Genomic DNA, 24533 nt, shown 5'->3' on the forward strand with positions numbered 1-24533 from the left:
GCTCGAGTTGTAGGATGGCGCGAACGTGTTGTATACGATAGTTGTAGGCGAAAATCGTACCGTCTAAATCGGCCTTAAGGAAGCTACCCTGTCCCCTTCATCTAAATAAGGAAAGCATTGTTCGTTTGTTTTCAAAATTATTCGAGGGGTTCTCCTGAACATACTGAATCGAGTTGGAAGCATTGTTCGCTTGTTCTACGGATTGTTTTCGAGGGATTTTTCTTATTAATCAATTGTAAATGTACTAATCTCACTATCTGAAGAACATGAACGAGTTGAATCTCCCGTCATGAGCCATTTATGTGGATAAAATGCAGCCGTTGATCGTCTAGGTTTAAGTACTTATAAACACGTATCGCCGTTTAAAAAATATTTTGATTTAAAAATGGTTAGAGTTGCTATGAAACCTCTTATTTTGGATGCTTCTTACAGACATGAAGAGTTCGTTAGGGTCCAATGTTTTACTTGTAAAAGTAAAATGCATAGCAGTATTTGGATTTCCGATATATTTAAAACTGAGCCGTCCATATTTTTAAAACAGTATGAAAACAAATGATGTTGAAATTTCATTTCCCACTTTGCTTGAGTCTTACAGACACCTACTAGCACTTTAAGATCCACGAATATAATAAATTTACATTCCCGTCGCGACTTTTGGCGGCCGCCCTTTATGAGAGTATGGTGTTTTGTAAGGCTCGTTTTGAGCAATGGAAAGAGTGCAGTCAAGGACGTTGTGGCGGGAAAAAAGAATTCCTGAACAACTAAGCCATTGAAGAGCTGGATTACGAAGAAAACGATCCTTGGTTGGTGATGATAAAGAATTCGGAAGAATGCAAATTGTGCAGTAAAGGACGTGGCAGACCTATTAAACCCAATTGTCGCGGGAAGAAGTGAGTGCAGTCTGACCAAAGACGCAGTAAAACCGTTTACTAAGATATGTAAGATCGTAAAGCGTACTAAACTAGTTATTTTCTGGTGTAAATTATGGAGTAAATCAGTTTAAGAAAAGAAAAATTCAGTTCTTTTTCTTATCGCTAAAACCAAGGGCACTAGGACACCGAATGTGGTTGGATTTCTATAGGTTTTTTTTTTCCTTTCGATTATTTGAATTAAATTTAACGTACATACTTGTACTTATCTTGTGTCCGTGTTCCTTCGCTGTCATAATGCAGACGTTTTCTTCCAAAGGTCAAACGGTTTGAATAGCCTATGAGCGTTACTTCTTTAACGTCTGCATTATGACAGCGAAGGAACATGGACACAAGATAAGTACAAGTATATACGTTAAATTTAATTCAAATAATCGAAAGGAAAAAAAAAACCTATAGAAATCCAACCACATTCGGTGTCCTAGTGCCCTTGCTAAAACTATCTTACAAGATGCTTACAATGTTTGTGTGATCGGGTATGACTATATTTAGTTTGTACGTGTGTTATGAGAGAGAAAATGAATATTTTACAGACGAACTAAGCAAGAGATCAGTCAGTTTTCTAACTACCACTGCTTATCTCAAGAAAACGAGATAAGAATTATGAATCTCTAGTCCATTAGCAATAAAAAATATCGTATGTAATATTTCAACACAGCTACCATCACGCATTGAATTCACAAATGAGTAAACTTCTTAGCTCCTTCGATTAGCTGCATATATTTATACCTCTGGTTACGCCCTTCTCCGTTTTTACCATATTCACATATTAGCTTTAGTTTCAGCAATGCTTAATTCTTAAGCCCCGTCCACACTATGCCAGATAAATTTGAATCCGAATTTGTATTTATTCGGTTAGGCCTACTGTCCACACTAGTCCCGGCGAATCGTTTTTCTCCTTAAAATATTTGTAAAAATGTTGAAAATACCACTGTACTGCAAGCAAAAATGATAACATCTATATGTGTTTATCGTGTTTGCTTATGGATCTTGGATTGGAAAATGCTCAAACGCTCGAGCCGAAATAATACATACTTTAGTTATATGTATCCTTGCCGGAAAGGGATTCTCGATATCCCAGCACTATTCGAACAATTTTCTTGGGTATTTAAGAAAGTATCAAATGCAGTATAACTATGTTTATCTGTTTATCTTTATCCTCGAGTACTTTTCTGACTTGTGAGAGAAACTACCACACAACATTCATTTGATGTGATGTCTTTGTTATCTGTGCTTTTATCTGTCGTGTTTGATTAGTTAGAAAAATTGGAGAAAATAGAACAATTATCAATTATCTGCAAGGGCATAGTCTTGCTTTGCCTATGAATAAATTATACAATACAATACAATACAATTTTATTTGGCACCTTATACTAATAGTACATGAGTGTTTGATTCCAAATATATTATAGGTATATATATATACTATGTATTAGGTAATTTTCTTAATTCATTTTCACGTATCAGCATACATTGATGAATGTATGCTGATATGGCTCTTTGTAGAGACGCTGATTTTGAATTGATTAAGAACATAAAACGACTGTCAGCGCTCATATTGTTGAAATTAATGCTGGTGTTTTTTTCTATGAACTCTCTTAAGTCGTTTCTATGAGAGTCATATAGTGGACACCAAACTAGAAAGTGTTTTTCGTTTTCTACTCCCGACTTACACACTGGGCAAATCCTTTCATCGTAAATGAGATAAGGCCTCTTATACCTCCCCGTTTCTACTTCAAGCTTATGGTTACTAATTCTTAATTTTGTAAGCGCCACTCTGTGCTTAATATTGGTGACTTGACTTAAATATTCTTCAAAGTTATAATCCGTTTTGAACTGACGAAAGACTCTGAGTTTATTTTTATGTCTGTCGTCTTTCCTTTCATCATTGTGGAGATTACTCCATAAAATTTGCCTCTCAATGTCATGTATTCTTTGGGTTATTATTTTTCCATATTCATACCATCTTGGAGAAAGTTCATTTTGTTTCATCCAAATTATCCCCAATCCGAGTTGTTCTAAAGTAGTTTTAATTTTTATGCTCCAAAAGGCTTTTTTAGTTTCATTTTTAATATCTTGGTAGACTTCGGCTGAAAGTTTTTTTGGGTGTAGTTCCGACTTTATAATTTTATGCCAGAGTTTAAAGCTTTTACTGCATGCTTTGCATTTTAGCGGAAACCTTCCTAACTCAGCTCTGCATGCAAGGTTACTAGCATTCTTTGTCACCTTGAGGAGCATTTTGCAAAATTTCAAATGAACAAGTTCCATGGGCTCTTGGTCTTTGGTGCTTAAAGTTTCGATACCCCATATCTCACTTGCGTATAGAAGTATTGGTGTAACAAGCGAGTCAAACAGTTTTATAGTTAATTTGATATTGGATGTGAAAAATTCACCCATTTGTCTTTTCATCTGAAATAGTGCCTTTAATGCAGCTTTTTTAAATTCTTGTTTTGCAAACGTAAAGTTTCCAAAGGTTGTAAAATTTAATCCTAAATATTTATATGATTTAACGTTTTCTAGTTTAGATTTGTTCAAATAGAATTGGAAGTTATTCATTGTCTTCCCTGTATTATTGAAAACCATCACTTTTGTCTTTGTTATATTAACTGTTAAGCCTGATTGTTCACAAAATGCCTCTAGCTTGTCGAGATATTTCTGAAGCCCTTTAGCAGATTTAGAGAACAGAACCAGGTCATCTGCATATAAAAGAGTACTAATCGGTTTGCCATTCAACATTACATCATTGTTGTTACACGAATTTAATGAGTCAGGCAGATCGTGAAGATATAAATTAAATAACGTAGGGCTCAGCATACAGCCTTGTTTAACACCCATATAACAGGAAAATGTCGGAGAAATGTGTCCATTTACTTTGATTGCTGATTGATCAGTGGAGTACATCGATTGTATCACTCTTAGAAAATTTCCACTTATACCAACATTTTCAAGTTTTGCCATTAATTTTTTCCTTGGGATGCAGTCAAACGCTTTTTGAAAATCTACAAAGCAGGAAAAAAGGAAATTATTTTTCTTCCGTGGCTTACTTTTAACATATTTATCGATTACGGATTTCAGAATAAAAATACTATCTGTTGTTCCGTGCTTTTTTCTAAACCCACCCTGTTCCTGTTTAATTATATTATTCGTAGTTAGGTAATCATAGAGCCGTTTGTTAAGTATTGCCGTAAAAACTTTGCCAATTGCAGAAAGGAGTGTTATTCCACGGTAATTTTCAGCTTTCGTTGGATCGTCCTTTTTATGCAATGGAACAATATATCCTAGATTCCATGAACAGGGAAACTTTCCGTTGTCTAGGATTTTATTGAAAATTACCGTTAGGTGTCCTTTTAGTGCTTCCTTTCCCGGTTATCAATAGCTCATTTGGAATATTATCAGGGCCGGGAGCTTTATGTTTCTTTAGGTTACTTAGAACTTCATATACTTCTTGATCTGTAATGGAAAAATCTAATTCCCCTTGACTTTGCGACTGTTCTAAGGTCTCCGTAGTATTTACTGCAGATGTCTGGGAGCTATTAAGCGTCTTGAAGTGATTAAATAAGTCCTTTTCGTTTGCTCGACAGGAGTTTGCATTTTTTGCTTTGCCTACATTAAAAAGTTGTTTCAAAGACTTCCAGGTGGATTTCGAATCTTTGAGGTCAAGGTTCATTAATTTTGAATTGAAATATTTGTTTTTCTTACGTCTACACATGCTTCGAAAGGACCTTTTATGGGTATGTAGATTCCTACGAAGTTGTTCATTATTTGGATTCCTACAAATTTGTTTTCCAAGAGATCGAAGATTTTTCTTTTCGTTTTCACATTCTGAATCAAACCACTTTTGTGAATCTGTATTTTCTTTAAATGCTTTAGTTTGTTTAGTTAGGGAACAAAGACCTGCTTCTGTTCCTATGCTTGTTAGGGTTTCAGTAAATGCCTTAACCATTGAGTCTACATTATCTGCGTTTTCTATTGATTCGCGTAGCGTTGCTTGCATTTCTGTAGTGCTTAAAATGTTTTGTAATTTATCGATATTTCCAGTATGCCACTTTAAGCTAGAAATTGTCGAAAATTCCCTATTTTCTTCTCTTTCTTTGTTTCCACTGTTTTTGGGGTAAAGTTGGGTTTCTATTCCATAAGAAATATGACAATGATCGGATAGATCTGGCATTAGTGGATTAACCTTCAAAAATCGAGCTTTTTCAAGTAGATTTGTACTCCCGATTACATAGATTATATGTCTAGAGCTCAGGGTCGTAACTAGGGGGGGTAGCACATATCCTCTATATCCGTTTTCATGTGTGGACGGAAAACTTTTTTTTCGGTTTCGCCGTGAAAGTTGCGGATTCAAATTTATCCGGCATAGTGTGGACGGGGCCTTAGATTTTCACTCGTAATACGCGTCGTTAGAATATCGCACTTAGGAATTTATTCATGCATTCGTTTAGCCACATCACGATTTTACGATTATATCAATTAATTAGATTGACGCCTTTCATATAATCATTATGATGATAATCATAGCTCATGTAATCAGTTCAGCAGAATAGAATAGAGTAAGGTAGAGTAGAGCTGAAGCCAATAAAGATCCCCAAGCCGTTCAATTCTACGAGAGCGGTCATCTCATAACAAGTGTAGCTGATCGTATAATAATCGTTAGACTTTAGATGTAGTAGCTAAAGCCCAGGAATGTTGTAATTGAAACAATTTCAAGCGATTAAACACTTGTGACTAACACAACTCTTGCAATTTTTTTCTTTTCCTTTTTAATATTGGTTTTCAATCATTCCCATGAGAAGGAAATAACAAAAGACACGACGGCCATGTTGGATGATATAACAAAAGAGACTAATGACGAAGTCTTTTGTTAAGTTCATCCAACATGGCGGGTGTGGAAACCATCAATATGAATATGGAAGTTTATAGAGCAAGCAATCCTCCTCTTTTATCCTTATTCTTATTTTTACTTCTTCATTGGTTGTCTCTAATCTAGATCTTTCATTATACTTTCCATTTCTGCATAATCTTTCTACTTTCTTGCTATCTCCTTTTTAGGTCTTTTCTTATACACTTATTTCAATAAAGTTAGTCACCAAAAACCTAGAAAGCTGAGGTTACTGAGCATCATGGGAAACTTTTCATATCAAAAAAAGCAAATATATACAAAGCTTTTTTAATACAAAATGCAGCTCGATGATGCTCAGAAGAGATGAGACTGTAATCGGTAAAAGATTCGCAAGTCCATGAACAGTTATCAAGCGGTTGAAAGTGTAAAATGAATTAACCCATGATCCTTGTCGGCCTCAGCTTTATAGCTTTTCAGGTGACTAACTTTATTGAAATAAGTGTATATCCTTTATTCTCATTATATTTCAACTTCAAAGGGGGTGACTAGTCACCCAATGCACCTGACATCGACGATACGGCGGCCATCTTGCCAGAAAACAAAACCAAGACGATGGAAAATCTTATAGAGTTTCGTGTTTGCCTTTCTTTTATGGGTAAAGGTAATATGTGCCATCGTAATTCATCTTTTTCTGTATTCTCTTGTGATGAGCTGTTAATATCAATCGACCTCATTACTGTAACAAAGCTTTATTTCTCTCCGGACGCCCCATAATGCCTTGCAATCCAATATGGGCGTCGTACCGTCGAAGTAGAATCAACCCCCTCCCCCCATCGTTACATCTGAGGACTTAAAGCCGTATGAACGGCCCCGTCTGTCGTCAATCTATAACCAGGTATAAGGCGGATGTAAAAGACCTGCTAAAGACGCTGGTGACGACCATCTTCATGTAACTGTGCTAACACAGGGCTCACAGTAGTAGCGCAGCGCAGCCGTAACGTCATAAAAACGAAGACAAAGACGAAATTCGGACAAACAAACTCACAAGTTTACTTTCAGCAGATAATTTTCACAGCCGATCGCAGTTGATCTTAGTTTACATGGGTTATTATTGTAACTTTAAGTAAAAATAATAAAATCAGTTCGTATAATCCTCGTAGCGGCTAAACAGAATGCAATGTTTGTCCGAATCTTTAAGCTATTTTTAGAATCAGTGCGCTGCGCTATTGGCTATGCTGTTATGGCGTCCATACCCTAACGGGAAATAAGATAATAATAAAGAATAAAGAATACAGTCAAAATAATTTTTTTATTTCATGCTTTAATAGTTAAATGTTCTTAACGGTTTCGTTTCTCAAACAAGTAAAATTTTACTTCTTAATAAGAATACTTCGTTATTGTGAAAAGATAAGGCCCCTTTACTCGGGGTTAGTTTAAGTGCTTCGCACACCTCTTCTCCTTCTCAATTAACTTTCCCTACACCAGACTCGTACCCAGTCGTCACTCAGGCTTTTTTAATGCGCGTGATGGCTTTTGGGAAGGGGAGAGAAAAGGTGAAGACTGGCGGATGACAAATTCAAGATGGCGGAGTGTTTTAACGTGAAAACGTGTTTACGCGAAGAAGCACCTTCGCTTTTCTCTTCCTACCTTTCCTTGATGCACCGCGAACTCACTAAAGCCTTTCCATCAACCACAGCGTGAGATCAATAAGACAGGAGAAGCGACTGGGTACGAGTCTGTCCCTACACAGCAAGCGAGACTTTCTCGCTGGAATTTCTAGCGAATTTTCTGAAAATTATTTTGGAGATTAAATAAAGCATAAATTTGTATAAGTTTATGTTGTTTTATTTATAACAGGGGGAGGGGTAAAATTGTGTTTCATTTCTGAGTTTATAAAAAAATTAAGTTAATTTTTTTTTAATACCAAGATTTTCATGCAATGACACCTGAGGCCGGTTGTTCGACGCAGAGGCGCTTTGTCGTGCATTGCTTGCAGTTCTAATAGCCGAGCGATCACATAAGCTGAATAGCACTATCCAGCAGATAAACCGAATACTGCCGGGATTACTCTTATCCGGTGGATAATTTTATCAAGTCTTCGTGCAACTGGCTTCAGTTTTCTCTAGCCCTGAAACAGCCTTTAGGCTGAACGGCTAGTTACAGATTGAATTGGATCGAATTTAGCATGTTTTTAATGTTTCGATCTTAGGAAGCATTGAAGCAACAACATCTAAGAATATCACTTTCTAGCTTTGACATGTTTTCTAAGAAACAATATATTAAGAACAAAATAAATATGTTTAAAACACTCATTAATAATTCATAAGCTTATGGTCCAATTGGAGCAACCATACACGTCACGTGCATGAACCTTTATACCCGATAAAGTCCTCTTCATTAGTATTCAAGTGATTATATATAAAGACACATGTGATCTTTATATAAAGACCACTCGAATACTATGAGGATGACTTCATCAGGGATGAAGTATGCATCCAAGTTTAGATGAAGACATAGAGCTTCATCAAGGTCATAGCCAACCCTAATGATCTTTGACTAACGTGCCTGTCTTTGCCTTGGCACGCAATATCCAACGTGTGGGAGCTTCTATTGAATCTGGTTGCGCATGCCCGTGACGTCAAATCTCTATCGAAGTATAAAAATCCATGTTCGTGACGTGTATGGTGGCTCCAGTTGAACCAAAATCTTATAAATTGTTTGAGTGTTTTAAGCAGTTCAAAAAACTCGTAGATCGTGTTTTATCAGGTATAAAAGCACTCGGCTACGCCTCGTGCTTTTATACCTGATAAAACACTCCCACTCCTTTATTAAACAGTACTTAATAATGAGATCATTTTTTACTTTTTGTTTTTTTTTTTTGTTTTTTTTGGTTGTTGTTGTTGTTGTTGCTAAGGTCGGAAAAGGGAGGCTTCTTTCTTCATGCAATCAACGGCATCAAAGATTTGCTGTTGTTACTGGAAGCGAAAAGAATCAAATGCACCGCTTTTCTGAACTTTTTAGTTCTCAGAGAATACACTACAGGGTTGAAAGCCGCATTAAGGAAACCAATAATGACCATTGAATCGGACAGATTCTTATCCAAGTGACACGACATGACAGGAGCACAAAACTTCCCCAGGGCATCCGAAACGATGGCTGGAATCCAAAAGAAGAACAAAACACCAACGATAGTGAAGATTGTCCAAGCAACTTTTAGTTCTTTTGCCCGAATTCTCTCTGCTTTTCGCTCCACTTCGTCAATGCTACTGTCAACTGCTTCTCTGATAGTCTTGTAGTCTTTGCGGTAGACTCGTTTGATGACCAAATAGATTTTGATATAAACGATTAACATTACGACAAAGATGGGTGCACCAACTCCAAAAGCCAGAATGAATTTGTAGTTCTCTTCAGAGAATGCAAAGATCAGGGAACTGATAATTGTGGAGAGCGTCCAGATCGCAACAGTACAAGCTATAACATGGAGTCTGCGAAAAGAGCTCCTGAACCGACCCTCCGTCTTCAACATAAAGTAACTCTCCAGAGACAAAGCCAAGATGCTCATGAACGATGAAACAAGAGATAGATCAATGACACACCTTGACGTGAGGTACAACGTCGAGTTACCGATCCAGTGATTGGATGCAAAGAGCGGCTCGCCGAATAGACCGAGAATGAGGTCACTGATTGCGAGGTTGGCGATCAATAGGTTGGACATTGATCTCAACTCTCTTGCAGGATCTTTCCATAAGATGACAAGAACAAGACCGTTACCAAACACAGTGAAAACAGCCATTGTAAGTAACATGGAGGCATTTGTGACAGAGAGCGAAGTGGTCGTGTTTGCGGTTGATAGGGAAGCCATAGATGGTTTTGCTGCCAAGTTCATCGTCTGTAGAATACGTAAGGGTTATTAGTATAGATATCAAGTGAAGAGAAGATTCCACATATGTCTCTCCTTTCAACTAATCCCTATCTGATTCAGCTTTGGACTTAACAGATTATCAGGTCAAACTAGGAATTCCCATAATTTTTTTATTATGAAATAGGAACTCCTAGTTCTACTCTGTGGAATTTTCTAGCTTCCGCGATAATAAAGTCCCAGCCTCTACTGTTAACTCCTAACCACTTTTTTACTACTCTACAAGCATGGAATAGCTTGCTTGGAATAATTTAATCAGAAGTACAAGCGCTAGCCTTAGTTATTTTGTTTATTTACGTAATCTTGTCTGTTTACCGGGGGGGGGGTACTCCCCTATATTCGCTATACGGGTACGTGCCACCAAACAGGATATGGTTTTCAGCGATTCTACTCTGGAACAGGGTATATAAAATCGCGCTCGCTCTGGAACAGGGTATATGAAATCACGCTCTCTCCTCTCTGGAAAAGGGTATCTATTTTCGCAATACTGGAACAGGGTATGATTTTCAGCGATCTTGCTCTGGAACAGGGTATGAATTACAGCAATTTTTACTCTGGAACAGGGTCAGGGTTCAGAGGGCTCAGCGGCACATCCCTACCCTAAACGGGCAAGAGTACCCCCCGGTCTGTTTATTTATTCAACTCCCCTAGTTCAGCGGGAATGTATTGACCATATTATGTTTGTCACATTTTTAAGCTATGTTCCTATATATAACACAATTAACTCTTGGAAACAAACTAAATCTCAGGAAGAGTTGGTAAAAGTAGTGTTCAATTTACACATTGGTAAATCTTTTCTGGTTGGTTTAGTTAGACTCTTGGTCAAGATTTTTGGAATACTATTGCTAAAAAGGTACCGACGTAATATGGGTCACCTTTGATAAATTACATTTAAAGAATTATTCATAATTAGTAATGATATCTCTTTACAAATGCACCAAACAGTACGCACCTAAATCAAGACAAAAAAATATAGAAATAGCCAAGGCTAGTCTAGAGTAGCCTGCATATTGGTCCAGAGGGGCCGGTGGGGGCTGTGCGCGGGATCTCACCTCTCCCTCTCCCTCTCCCTCGCCATCCACAGCTCCTTACCCCAATGCGCCTAAACAAGCAGAGGGGCCGTTTACATGGAGAAAACTTGTCCCTGTAGAAGGGATACCCTTTTCCCAGAGCTACCTTGGGCGAGCTAACTTTTCCCCATTTTCTTTGTAAATTCGTCTCGACCGTTTACATCGTGAAATATTTTACTTTGCCTCGGCTAGAAGGGTCACCCTACTGGTAGAGTTACATCCCCCCCCGGGGGGGAATTTACCCTCTTTGCGAAACACTTTAACTCGCCTAACCGAGTCAACTTTTTCTTTTGAGCATGCGTATCTCCATTGAAACGAGATAGTTGTCCCGGGTTCGTAGGTACACAACTTCTTTCCATATAAATGCTTAATATAGAAAATGCTCGAGTAGAAAGGTGTCCCTGCTACCAGTAGGTACAAGTTTTCTCCATGTCAACGGCTCTATATCTCCGTGACTGTGTAACGACAGGCAATGTCACAAAGCAGTGTCACGGCGTCTCTTAATCCAGTCACAGAGCGCGATAATCAATGCTCGGCAAATCGAAAATGCCAAGAAAAAGTTCGGTCACGGTACTAACAGTAAATAAGCCTTTTTCATTCGTGTGGAAGTTGTGATACAGTTAAAAGTCAGGAAGCAAAAACATGTTCTATAGAACTCAAGCAAAAAGACCTAAATATTCAAGAAAAATACTCATATGGAACAGAAGTACGTCTAAGTCATTGCCAAAATCCGTGGCGGCAGGACTCCGTAAAAGAAAATTAATAAACGAAGCTTTCGATATTAAGGAAACGATAGCACGTCTCGTTTTAGCAACTATTTTACTAGCTAAAAGATTCAATTCTGCTTTTATTTTCTAAAAGTCCAACCGGATATCGGTCTATATTGGTTTCACCTTCTAAAATAAGTCGTGCGACGTGGTAATTATACATAATGTTCAAAGAGTGTTGAAAATCAAGTTACATTTAGTACCTAATATGGAATTTACTGTACAAGAAAGACAATTATAAAACCCATTTTTCCGTTTCATTTTACCCCCATAAAGATTAATGGGGAGTTATTTTACTCCAACGGAAAGCGTTCTATATATAAATGTGCCTCGTGTATATGATTAGGCGCTGGCGAGAATCTGAAATATAAACCCAATATCGAAACTAAAGGACTAAAGAGTAAACTTGGATCAAAATTAATAGGAAATTACCATACAGTATAAGAAAACTGAAAAATTATTTTGATTTTGATTACTTTTTTATGTTAACTTATAGAGAAGCAGCAAGTTAAAAAAATGTATGGGATGTGATCACGGCCGGCAAACAAGACTTGCAAAGGTAGAGAACGTTTTCCATTAAAAAAAAACGGGGGAAAATCTATTGCGGATTGAATACGTTCTCAATTGTTATTGAATTATCAATAAATGACAAAAAAAGTACTTACCCAACTGATAAATGAGCTTGAAGGTTCGTAAGTCTTGTACACACGTATTAAAAATACCCTTTTGTTGAATGAACTTCTCTGTTTTCCAAGAACTCCAACTGGACTTCCGGTTTTCCAAGGACTTCTCAGAATTTTTTACGAACGTATAGAATTACAAATCCAATGTAATCAAAGTTCAAATGTGTGGCAAATTTATTTTTCCTGCTAAATAGAACGGTATGCTACCTTTGCCACCTCAAAAACAATCGCTGAACACGAGTCTGATAGCGAAATGCATGGCTCACTGTTTTCCTTACGTCACGAGTTAAATTTGTCTGTTGTGCGTGACAGTGAATTACGTCACACAAAGTATTTTGTTTTGGTTAATTAATTACTTAATTAACTTTATACATGCTAGGTAGGACTCTTAGAGGGTCGTTTTTCCGGCCAAAAAACCTTACATACAAAGAGGATATTAAATGGAGGCATAAAGATATATTACACATTTAAGCTCGATATCCGTGAAATAAAGCCGTGAATAAAAACCATATCAGTGAAGTGATACGATATCACTTCACGGTAAACTGTAACTGTAACTTGACTACGATAGTAGTCAAGAGTGACGAGATAAATCTCTATTTAGTGTTTATTTCTATCAAATTCAAGATGAATTTTGTGCTTCTTACATTTTTAATTAAGCTTTAATATCTTGAATGATATTGAATTGGAAACGTATAATTCTTTAACATTTTGAAATGGTGTAAGTCGGTTAAGGATATTTAAGACAATAAAACATTTTGTGTGTGTTATATATCGAGCCTAAATGTGTAATAAACAAATCATTACATGTTAAGAACTTGATATCGTTTTTATTCGCTCGAGGACTCGCTCGTTCGCGATATGATACGGAAAAACTCGTGAATAAAAACGATATCAAGTTCTTAACATGTGATAACCTCTAAATGAAGTTTATCTTAGAGCAGGAGCTGAAAATCTTTGGGGGGCACTGAAATATTATATTTAACGCTATGTGATAATGGCCGCTGTTTTGCTTGATTGTAGACGCATGCACCGTAAAACTGTGACTGGGGGGGCCAGACCCCCCAAAACATTTTGTGGGGGCCATGTGCCTCCCCCCATCCCCCTTGTTCCACCGCCCCTGTAGAGTGAAATATTTTTCGACAGAAGATAAACTTCATATCTTCTAGCCAACATGTAATTTTCTTTTTTATTATATACCCACATTCACAAAAAACTTTATGTTGAAAATATTGGAAAAGATATAATCGATATTTTAACTAGTGAGGATATAGAAAATATGTCACTGAGGTCAAGGATGTAGTACGAGTGGCATATTTCCCAGTAAAACACTAGTGTCTATACAATAAAGCAACATACAGCAGTAAATTGATGTAGATGTAGATTTTAGAGTTAACATAACTTCCATTATGACAAGCCTTTGCGACAAAAAATGTCTCCAATGTACAGACTGTCAGAAGTCACCCTCTTAGATAATGAAAAGATTCTCTTAGTTTAGTAGCATTTTTGTGCATTGACTTTATTTGTCTCTTGAAAATAAAGAACAAATATGTACATTTTCAGCCCCAATATGGTGGTGAACTACTGTAATCCAGTCATCCTACATATATCGCAGACCTTTATCACTGCAGTTATCTAAGCTCCTTGGTATGGTACACCAAATATGGTATTTGACTACCACCAAATCACCTGCCACATATCGCAGATCTTTATTACTGCAGTTGTCTCAGCCCCTTGGTAAATCATACATGGTATTGAACTACCATCCAATCATGAACCATATCTAAGACCTTTATCACTGCAGTTGTCTCAGTCCCTTTGTACATCATATATGGTATTGGACTACCGATCATCTTACACATATCTCAGACCTTTATTACTGCAGTTGTCTCAGCCCCTTGGCACATCTACCCATACATAGTCTAGTTGTCTTTTGACGAATCCAACAGCTTGCAAACTAAACGAGAAAAACAGATCAGTGTTACCAATATGCAGATGCACAAAAACCAAAATTATAATGGATATAAAATAGAATAACGTATGGAATATATGGAATATGCCTGTAGTACCAATACAAGTAATATTTTTAATATTCAGCAACTCACCTTTGATGTATGTCATCACATCTGCAAATAAATGTAAAAGGTTAACTTTCAATAAATATAGAGAGAATAAGGCCTAGGGCAAACGTTGAACTTTCCATGCACCGAACTTAACTACATCAAAGAATGCCGCTCATTGTCACCTGATATCCATTGTTTTAATGAGTTCAGGTGCATGGAAAGTTCGACGTTTGCCCTAGGCCTAAGAGAAAAATATCGATTGCCCTTGGCGGGAATCGAGCCCACGTCTTCGGTATTTCTAGTCCGATGTGTAAACCACTACACTACAAGGAAAAAATATGAAATGTAGGGTACTCATGAGGATCCCAGAGCGATACTTTTTCTCTATAGGTAAGTTGAACACCGTAAATATGTACGCAAAGCATAGACATAGTATAGTAGTAATAAATCATGCGTTCGGTGTGTATAATGAAGTAGAGAGAATAGTTTTAATAATTTTTCTCTTATTCTCTCTACTTCATTATACACACCGAACGCATAATTTATTACTACTATTTCAATAAATATGATTATTTTTAAATCAAAAATGATAGTTGTTATTATAAAGTTAGGATAGTATGCATGTGCGGATCTGCCAAAAACTGTGCTTTATTAGTGAACAGAGCACAGTGCTGATGCCATCTGCACGAGTGAAGTGCTGCAACCCTCTTTCTTTTTGCCTAAATGCATTCAATTCCCCAAAAAATTAGTTAGCTATATAATAAGATGAATAAAACAGCTTTTTTCCATGCTCCATTCAGTAATAAAGCACTTAGGAAGCACTGTAAGCACTCAAGAAGTGTGAGAAGCCTTACACTTCTTAAGCCACTTCCTGCATGCTCTGTTACTGAACAGAGCACAGAAAAAGCTGTTTTATTTGTTAATTTCAAAACAACATAATGATATGATATTTAACAAGTATTTACTATTACGTGAGACTTCTAGCGGCGAGGTAAATATTCACCGTAACCACTGAGCCTGAGGGGAATAATTGTTTTAGTATAATTTAGACTTGAATATCAGAGAAAAGAAATTCAGGATAAAAAACGTTTTAGCATTACATCCGATCTAACAAACTTTGCAAAAACCTCATAATCACCTCTCGAGCAGTGATTATTGTCTCAGAATAAGTAAGGCGTTTGTTCTGAGTCATGGGGGGCTCCGTGCCAGCTTCACCCCAGGTCTTCCAGGTTGCGGCCTGAGGACTTGGGGTGGAGCTGTGCTGCGGTGCTCTTGGCTTGGAGGAAACGTCTTACGTTATTTTTTTATTTTTTTATAAGACATTCCTTAATTTTATTTATTTTTTATTCACGTTTAGTTTGTTGTTGAATTTTGTTGATTCATTTCCATTTTTATAATTTTCAGAGGGCCACTGGGTTTTCAGTACGATATGTTTTATTGTAACTGTTGTGTGTCCCCTCTTTAAATAAAGTTTTATTATTATTATTATTATTATTATTATTATTATAGAATCACTGGTCGTCGACCAATCACAGTGTGAGAAACTCTATTCAAGTCTAAAATTAAAGTGAAATATGATACATATCTGAAATGGGGAAACATGATGCCTGAGTGCGCCTGAGCCGAGGAGGTCTATTATGTTTCTTTGATAACTACTTAACATTTATTTACAAGAAAGTTGTGCAATGACGAGATGTAGAGGTGATATAATTATACTTACTGGAATTTCATATTCTGATTCAAGTGCTGCATGTGTCCCATTTTCTGAAAATGAAAAAGTAAAAATGAAATTGAGAAAATTCTAAAACTTATATACTTATACACTTTGGTTACTTTTGAAGGATGGCTAAATAGTAAAAAATAAAAAATAAAACGATATGAAAACTTAAGGACTAGTTCTTCATCTTATTACGTACGATAATTACAAATATTTTACATTCAAAAATATTTAAAATAAGAACCTCGGGTGTTGTGTGTGTTGCAGGGATGATTTTTAATAGTATGAAGCAAAACAATGTTATCAAAGTTAACGTTGGCATTATTACCTCCACGGTATTGGCAAGAGAGCTTTCTTGGCTGACATAGTGCTTGGTACTTTGTGCAAGAATCTAAAAGGGAAAAATAAGTCGTGTTTATTACTTGGTCTGTCTTGTTTCACTTATTTCGAGTTCAAGATATGTTTGCTCAACGTGGAAAGGAAAAGTTTACTTACTTCGTGAGATCTGGAGCTTCTATTTAGCTGTTGTCCTAGTTTTCCAGCCTCAACGAGGTTGAAGTGAACTCGTTCAGTCAATTTATCACGAAATTCTCTGTTGACTCTTGCTCTGCCGTCCGCCATCTTGAAACACGATCGAATAAAGCACAGGAGACCCAAGCAGGGTAAAAATGACTATCAAAGCAAGCCCAAAATAGATTCGTAGCACAGAATGTCGTTTAAAAGCGATTTTTTGCTTTTTGTCTCGTTTGTGGTCTTACTTGTACTTCTTTTTTGTATATGTATATATATATATTAATTTTTTTTCCCCCGATTTCTCTATTGTTATTGGTTAGGCTGCCTGTGTTCATATGCATATGTTGAAAATGACGTCAAAGATGTAAAGCCATATTTGGTCATTTCAAACATGACGTCACCTCGCGCGCGCGGCAAATTATGACGTCATAAACACGTAATTAGACTAATGAGTTTAGTTTTAACTCGATAGCTGAGCTGATCAGATCAAAATGATCAGCTTTGTGCTATTTACCAGTGTCTTTGTGGTATTTTACACAATAGAATGTATAATAGAAAATTTTATATTTGGTTCAACAAATGCAAAATGCACCAGCGCGATCCAATCAGGTAAAACATTGGGTGATATCTTGATTCTAGCGGTAGGAATCGAAACTTGATTTCCGCGCGTTTTGCGCTTCCTCTTTTCAACATGTTAACTACAGCAAATAGATATTCAAATCTGTACCTGGTTTCTTTGCAGAGCAACGCTATTTGTTGGAGGCTCACAGAATATTAAAAGACTTGGAAGTTACGTTGGAAGCAGGTAGGAGTCTTGAAGTTTGAAGGAATTCAAAATAAGGGTCCTTGGTGCATAATGAAAATCAGAATCAGCACTGGAAAAATAAAGAATATTAATCATTAAAAATATATTAAAGAGAATATGAATTGACATAAATTAAGCGCCTGCGGGAGAAAAAGAAAAAAAAGAAAAAAAAAGAAAAAAAAGAAACTATAAGGCGGTATTGTATGAAAAGTACTCTTTACCTTTAACAAACCTCTTTACCTTGGGCGTAATGCTTTCCCATTTCAGACCACATGTCATTCTTTTGAAAATAAGATTCTTTGTTTGAGTCGTATCCATATTCGTGTGTCTTTTCATGTGCAACCATTAAACAAAGAAAAGATGAAATAATACTTTAGGTTATCACACGGCTGTTTGATTTAATTTAGCACTTGTGGCTATTTTAGACAGCTAGTACCTCGACCCTTTATTTAATGGGTAGAAATATACACAGGAAGCCCGCAACAACAGTGTCCAAGTCGTGTCTGTCAAAGCGAAATGTTTCAGTTTTAATTTATGTAATATATACATATGAGTGGCCGTGTTGTAAAGGATATTGTATGAACTCGAGACGTGGCCGAGAGTTTATATACTTCGTCAGTGTACAACACGGTTACTCATACTGTATTAGTTCGGCTTTGTGTTTCACTAAAATTTCAAGATACAAGTGAATCTGCCCAAGAAAATCTAAGTTAAAGTTTATGCAAATAAACATTCTGTATCAGAATAATACAGCTCTTCACGGTCATGATTTCTATTGCGCTTCCTCATGAATTATTAATGAGTTTGTTAATTTCTCTCATGATACATAATTTGCAATTGTAATTTAAATGGATGGTACAAATAAACAGTTGTTGGGGAAAACATTACGCCATTAGTTAGCATTTCTCCATGCCATTCACGGGTTTATTATTTCCATTTTACATTTTATGCTGACAATTACATTTTTGTTTCATAGTTTCTCCACCAGCACCTCAAAAAGATTATCAAACAACAGCAAACGAATTCAACCAGGAGAAATTATATAACACAGGTAAAATACTAGCTATATGAAAAATATATTACGTATTCAGGGGCGGCGGAAGCTGAAAATCTTTGGGGGGGGGGGCACTGCAAAAAATCTTTGAGGGGGCACTGGAAAAAATCACAACAATAACTTAATAACAGTATTAAAAATCGAGTCTATGTTATAGCTTTCACTCAATAAAGTTGAAGAAAAAAAAGAAAAAAAAGAAAGAAAGAAAGAAAAGAAATAAAGGATGCGTAAGGTTTGGCATGGATTAAAACAGAAATAAATTTAAAAAAGATTTGGCATTAAATATTTTTCCATTTATTTTATTCCCTCATTCAGTTCTAGACAACACATCATTAGTGGTCTACAATCCCTCACTTGAGACAACATCTTTCTTTCCCTTGGTGTATTTCGGGTTTGTTGTTGGTGTCTTTGTTCTGGTGTTTCTTATTACCAAGTGGTAAGTCATCTGGTCTGCATATTTTTACTCGCCTCTCTTCTCTCTCTCTCTCCGCTCTCTGAGTCTCTCTCTCTCTCTCTCTCTCTCGTTATGCGCGCTAGAGAGTTATGCGCGCTAGTAAACGGAGATAAGACTTCTTTGCGAAGAAGGCTATCTCAGTACATCATTTGTTTATTATAGGATCGATGAAACCGAGAGAGAACAGAACAAGATAAGTGATGATTGTGAGTCCGACGTATTTGAGGTAAGTTATTTTGCACTCATATGGCTTTAGTTTTTTCACTGTCAGTGTCTATGTGCCTCAGTGGCAGCCGGAAACAGTATTTAAAAAAATACTACTCTTCCCAGTAGACCGAGGTAGTTGTGATTTTTTAATCGCCTTTTCGTATCGTCTGTTATGTTATTCGCAAGTACATTCCAAATCGACCATGTGATGCCAATGTTGTACCACGTGGGCATGTTTATTACACCACGTGATCAAAATTCAGTCAAGTTTTAATCACGTGGTGTAAAAAACTTGTCCTCGTGGTACAACATTGGTACAACAAATGTGTTTTTTATTTATTTTTTAATGGCTATTTTATCTTCTTTTTTTTTCAGGAATGGTTTGATGCAAGTGCAGAATTGAGTGATGGAATAGAGATTGACGTGTTTGAGGTACGCCAAAATATGGTTATTATCCTCTAATACTTTTTTTTTTTGCCTTTCCTTTCTTTTCAAAGTAATGTTTTATTTGTAATAAGATTTCATTTTTTTCCAGGACTGTGTCGATGAAGTAGGCAAAGAATCGATTGCTGGTGAGATTAATGTGTCACGGGAGGTACGAGAAAATTGATTTTTTTCTCCGGATTTTTTTTCAAATGTTTTATTTGTTAAAGAGATAAAACAAATTTGAATTTTTTTCTTTTCCTTTTAAAAAAACTTTTAAATATTATTTCATTTATTTAGGGTGATTGCGTTGCACACTTAAAGGAATCATGCGATGAAGACGTGTTCGAGGTACACTAAAAAGCACTTTTTTCTGGAGTCTATGCTTTTTCATTTTTTTCATGCTTATTTGTTGTAATTTAAAATTCATTTTTTCCAGGATTGCTTTGAAGAGCTTTGCAATGAATTGTGTGTTAGTGAGACTGACCTGTTTGAGGTGAGTTAAAAGTTTTACTCTACTAGAGTATTTTCATTTTCTCTATCATTTTAAAATGTTATTTATTTATTTATGGCTATTTTATCTTTTTTTTTCAGGAATGGTTTGATGCAAGTGCAGAATTGAGTGTCGGAATAGAGATTGACGTGTTTGAAGTACGCCAAAATAGGGTTATTAACCTCTAGTATTATATTCTTTGCCTTTCCTTTCTTTTCACAGTAATGTTTTATTTGTAATAAGATTTCATTTTTTTCCAGGATTGTGTCGATGAAGTACGCAAAGAATCGATTGTTGGTGAGATTAATGTGTCACGGGAGGTACGAGAAAATTATTTTTTTCCTCCGGATTTATTTTCAAATGTTTTAATTTGTTAAAGAGATATCATTTCCCCCCAGGATTACGTTGATGAAGTGGGCAAAGAATCGAGTGATGTGCAAGATACTGGCCTGTTTATCGTAAGTTAAATTCAAAATTGTCCCTCTGTTTCTAGTTCTGGAATATTTTTCTTTGTCTTCAAGTCTTTTGGTGGGATTTTACCTCGTTTATCGTATTTTTTCCCCCACGGGGGATTCACAATACTACATTTGAAACTCACCACCTTTTGGTGCGTCGCAAGGAATCACCCTCTTACCAGTGCTCTTCACGCTTTACGTCAATGACTTCCTAAAAAAATATAGATATTTTATTGTTATTTAAGTTTCTAGTCGTTTTAGCGGTTTCGCACAAATACACCGATCCCGGCTATCAGGCTCGAGTGTCCACCCATAAAATGGGTAGTTTTCTCTGTGGCATACAGAATCTGTTCCTTCAATAGTCCTACAGAAATAAGCGCCGGAAGCATTCACAGCCCTCCATAATGAGTAGCTTTGATAAATATTGATTAATTTAGGGTTTTTTCTCATTGTGTTATATTTCCAGGTTTTAGACAAAATATCCAGTGCAGATGAAAATGAGGGCGTACTTATTGCGGTAAACTTAGTCAACTTGTATTAGTACTGAAAAATCTCTCTAGGCTTGTTTCTTTCATTAGAGGAATTTATATAGGTCTCCGGTCCCCCCCCCCCCCCCCCCCCCCCCCCCAATCCCCATGCGAGTATCTTCGAAATAATTATATGAACATTTATATATACAGAATACATATGTACGTATGACGTGTATGTGTGGAATATGTGAATATAGATATTATGCACATACATAAACATACGTATATATTCGTAACTTATATGGAACTAAGTTGATGTGCAACTATGTATACAAAACGCCAAATAAAATATGTCTGTCTGTCTGTCTTCGCCATAGTAAAAATAAGAAAATATAAAACATTTTTTAAAAAATGGCGTCCCTTAATCAGTGCGCGTTGATATTATCAAATATGTAATAAAATCATTGAATATTGATTATTCACTTGTTCATATATAGTTTGGCGAGTTTACTATGGAACAAACCAAAGAGTTCATGGAAACATCTAATGGATTCGTTTTGAGGTAAGCATCGCAGTTTGTATTTAAATAGAAGTCTCTAGCTGAACCATGTGGGATGATGGTTAAGTAATCATATCAGTTTGCGCATGCGATAAAGTGCTTTACACGGAACATGCTGCTCTTCCATGTGGGATGCACTGGGATGTGTAAAAACGGGAAAAGGGGTTGTGTGGGATGGAAAGTTAATGGTGTTGGTGGACGAGACAAGAATGAATGAACGAATGAAAGAACGAACAAGCAAACGATATATGCATAAGGAACAACCTTCCCTTTCCAGCTTACCACAAAGGAACAATGAACATATCTACAGCAAACATGCAAACCACAGCAAAAAAGAGAAGAAACGCCTAGTTAAAGGTTTGGTAACAGACGAACCTGGCTTGGTATTCACATTTGACGTGGACGACACACCTGACGAGACGCTACTGGTGAGTAGTGAGGAGTTTAACTTACAGGGGTGCTAAACTATGGAATAATTTTCCTCATACTGCTAGAAATCAAGCAAGTTTTACATCTTTCAAAAATGCTGTTTTAGCAGATTTAATCTCAACTAGCAATCTCTGACCTTACCTCTGGTTTTTTTGATATTTTTATTTTATTGATATTCGATATTATACATTAATATTATATCTTAGTTCCTTGTCTTAGTTATATATATTCGCGACTGTCATGTAAACCAGTTTTTCTGTTGGCATTATCGTGTATATATAAAGGATGATTGATTGATTGATTGATCGATTACTATGATGGATAACAGCTGATTAACCTGGCCTGCTTGGTGGTGTAAGGGAACTGGGGATTAGTATAAAAAGGATACAAAGTGGTGAGAAGGGGGGGGGGGGGGGGGAGGGGGGGATTTTTTCCAGATGTTTCTTTTCGAACCAAACACTTAAAAAGTAGCAAATAAAATTCTTGCGAGTAAATAACCAAAACTAAAATCACTCCGAGCTATGACCCTTAGTATAATTTCAGGTGAAGATATTTTCTATATAACTCGTTCATATTTTTTTCAGTTTGGAAGATTTTCGTTGGAAGAAACCAGAAGTTTTCTACTTCCACGACCTCAGAAACTACGTGAGTAATGAGAATATGAGAATGGAAATGAATTTTTTGCATGCGAAATTTTAAATTTTGAATAAAAGCAAATCAAACCACTCCAATCGACGTGGGTCATGAGAATGAAAAAAGGAATGGGGATATGAATGGGATTGGAGTGGGATAAAAATGGGATAAAAATGGGAATAAATCTTTGAAAATTAGAATATCAAAATGGAAAAAGAGCAAACTGCATAACAGTCGGTATGTAACACTAAGATTAGTTACAATAAATTTTCATAAAGTTATAAGATGTTTATCAATTGCAGCATGTCAAACCAGAAAGAAATATCGAACGACGAGAAAAGAGCGGAAGAAAACAAAGATGAAAGTGTTAAGAACGAGAAAGGTGAGAATGACAGTGAATAGACCTAATTCGTCTTGATATAAGGTTTACCCATTACACGTGTCATTCTCTCGAGAATAAGATTCTTTATTTGAGTTGTGTCCATGTTCATGTGTCTTCTCATGCGCAACTGTTAAGCAAAGCAACCATACTCAAGCGAATGACACGAGGTCTGTAATGGTAAAACATTGCGAATGTTGATCCAATAGACGAATATAGACCCTTGTGGCATTTGGAATGCAGCTCAATCTGGGGGACAAAATAATAAGTTCCAATCCTTTCTGCTTTGACGTCACATGCAAGGGGTCTATTAGAGTTACAGTGGGACAGATTTTTACAAGTTTAAGTAAAAAACATGCCAGATTTTCAAGAAAAAAATCTTAAAATTCAAACTCATTCTATCGTTTAAATACTCAATCGCTATTGGCTAATTTGTATGAAAATTTGTCTGAGTGGCCTGTGGTTGGTGTAGTCGCACTGAAGGGATGATGATGGAGATTTTAAAAAATCCTCACATTAAAAAAATGGTGATTATAAGAAATTTATTCGTATTGTTTTTGTTGAAGAAGCGGGCATCAAAACCTTTAAAACTGATCTACAAATCAGCCAGACTACGAATGCGGCTCCTTCATACAGACACTTGCAGGTAAGGAGAGGCACTGATATCCTGTGTTAAATGTTAAAGTACAAATTGTGATTTCAAGTATGCGTTTTCCTTTTTTAATTTGTAGACATGGGAACCTGAAAAGGATGACGAAGCAGCAGATCTAGAATATCTAGAGAAGGAGGATGAAGACTTGAAGGTGTGTTGTGTTTATGACGTAGCAATATCAAGTCATGCAGTGGTTATGGGTAGAGTTTTACAAACAAGTTGATAATTCAGAATACACTTTGCATTCTGATTTATGGATTAAAAAAAAAATCCTGTAAGCTTTAGACTTGTTTAGCTTCTGGATGCGTAAAGAAAGCACTAAAGGGGTTTTCCAAAGGGTAACCGGTGATTCTATGTGTGTCGGTAAGCACTGAAGGGGCTTTCCACAGGGTACGCAATGATTCTGCATACATATGAGCACTGAAAAGGTTTTCCACAGGGTACCCAGTGATTCTAGATTCGTGGTTTAGCACTGAAGTGGTTTTCCACAGGGTACCCAGTGATTCTAGATTCGTGATGTGGGCACTGAATTTGTTTTCCATTGGCGTGGTGTGGGCACTGAAATGGTTTTCCATAGGGTACCCAGTGATTCTAGATTCGTGGTGTGGGCACTGAATTGGTTTTCCATAGGGTACCCAGTAATTATAGATTGGCGTGGTGCGAGCACTGAAGTGGTTTCCATAGGGTGCCTAGTGATTTATGATAAGTATTTTTATCTTACACGGTTTCTATTCTTATCAATGAATTTTTCATTAGGGCGAAACCATCCTTTCGCCAGAGGAGATGTACAGATTAAATCCCGATGTGCAATCGACTTTCCTCGAAGACCTAAGTCAGTACACGTAAGTATTTCGAATACATATTACACAATACATGCTATTGCCGAATCGTTGCTTTTATAGTTCTGATAGATTTAATACTCCGTTGTGTTGTCTTGACTTCAGAACAAAACTTGAATTATCGTCGTTTTCCAAAGAAGAAATCGAGTTTGCTGAAAAAATGGCGAACGAAATCAT

General features: G+C 36.5%; 1 protein-coding gene across 2 annotated transcripts; it reads right to left on the bottom strand.

The window, feature by feature from the left end:
- Positions 1-7062: 7062 nt before the first annotated feature.
- On the bottom strand, positions 7063-16647 carry LOC116296901 (adenosine receptor A1). Of its 2 annotated transcripts, XM_031705011.2 has the most exons (6): positions 16487-16647; positions 16320-16382; positions 15995-16038; positions 14317-14337; positions 12194-14168; positions 7063-9661 (listed from the first exon to the last, which is right to left on the bottom strand). In XM_031705011.2, exons 1-5 carry the CDS (start codon positions 16610-16612, stop codon positions 14102-14104), a joined length of 321 nt encoding a protein of 106 aa, XP_031560871.1. In that variant the 5' UTR covers positions 16613-16647; the 3' UTR covers positions 7063-9661; positions 12194-14101. The 2 variants fall into 2 exon arrangements, with proteins under 2 accessions (XP_031560871.1, XP_088890458.1); XM_089034332.1 differs by lacking the exons at positions 14317-14337; positions 15995-16038; positions 16320-16382; positions 16487-16647 and having other exon boundaries at positions 12194-14102.
- Between the last annotated feature and the right edge of the window lie 7886 nt (positions 16648-24533).

This window comes from Actinia tenebrosa, unplaced genomic scaffold (genome assembly GCF_029948245.1).
Source record: "Actinia tenebrosa isolate PJP-AT-01 unplaced genomic scaffold, QUT_ActTen_1.0 PGA_scaffold2__45_contigs__length_23673736, whole genome shotgun sequence".
In the NCBI taxonomy this organism is placed as follows: Eukaryota; Metazoa; Cnidaria; class Anthozoa; order Actiniaria; family Actiniidae; genus Actinia; species Actinia tenebrosa.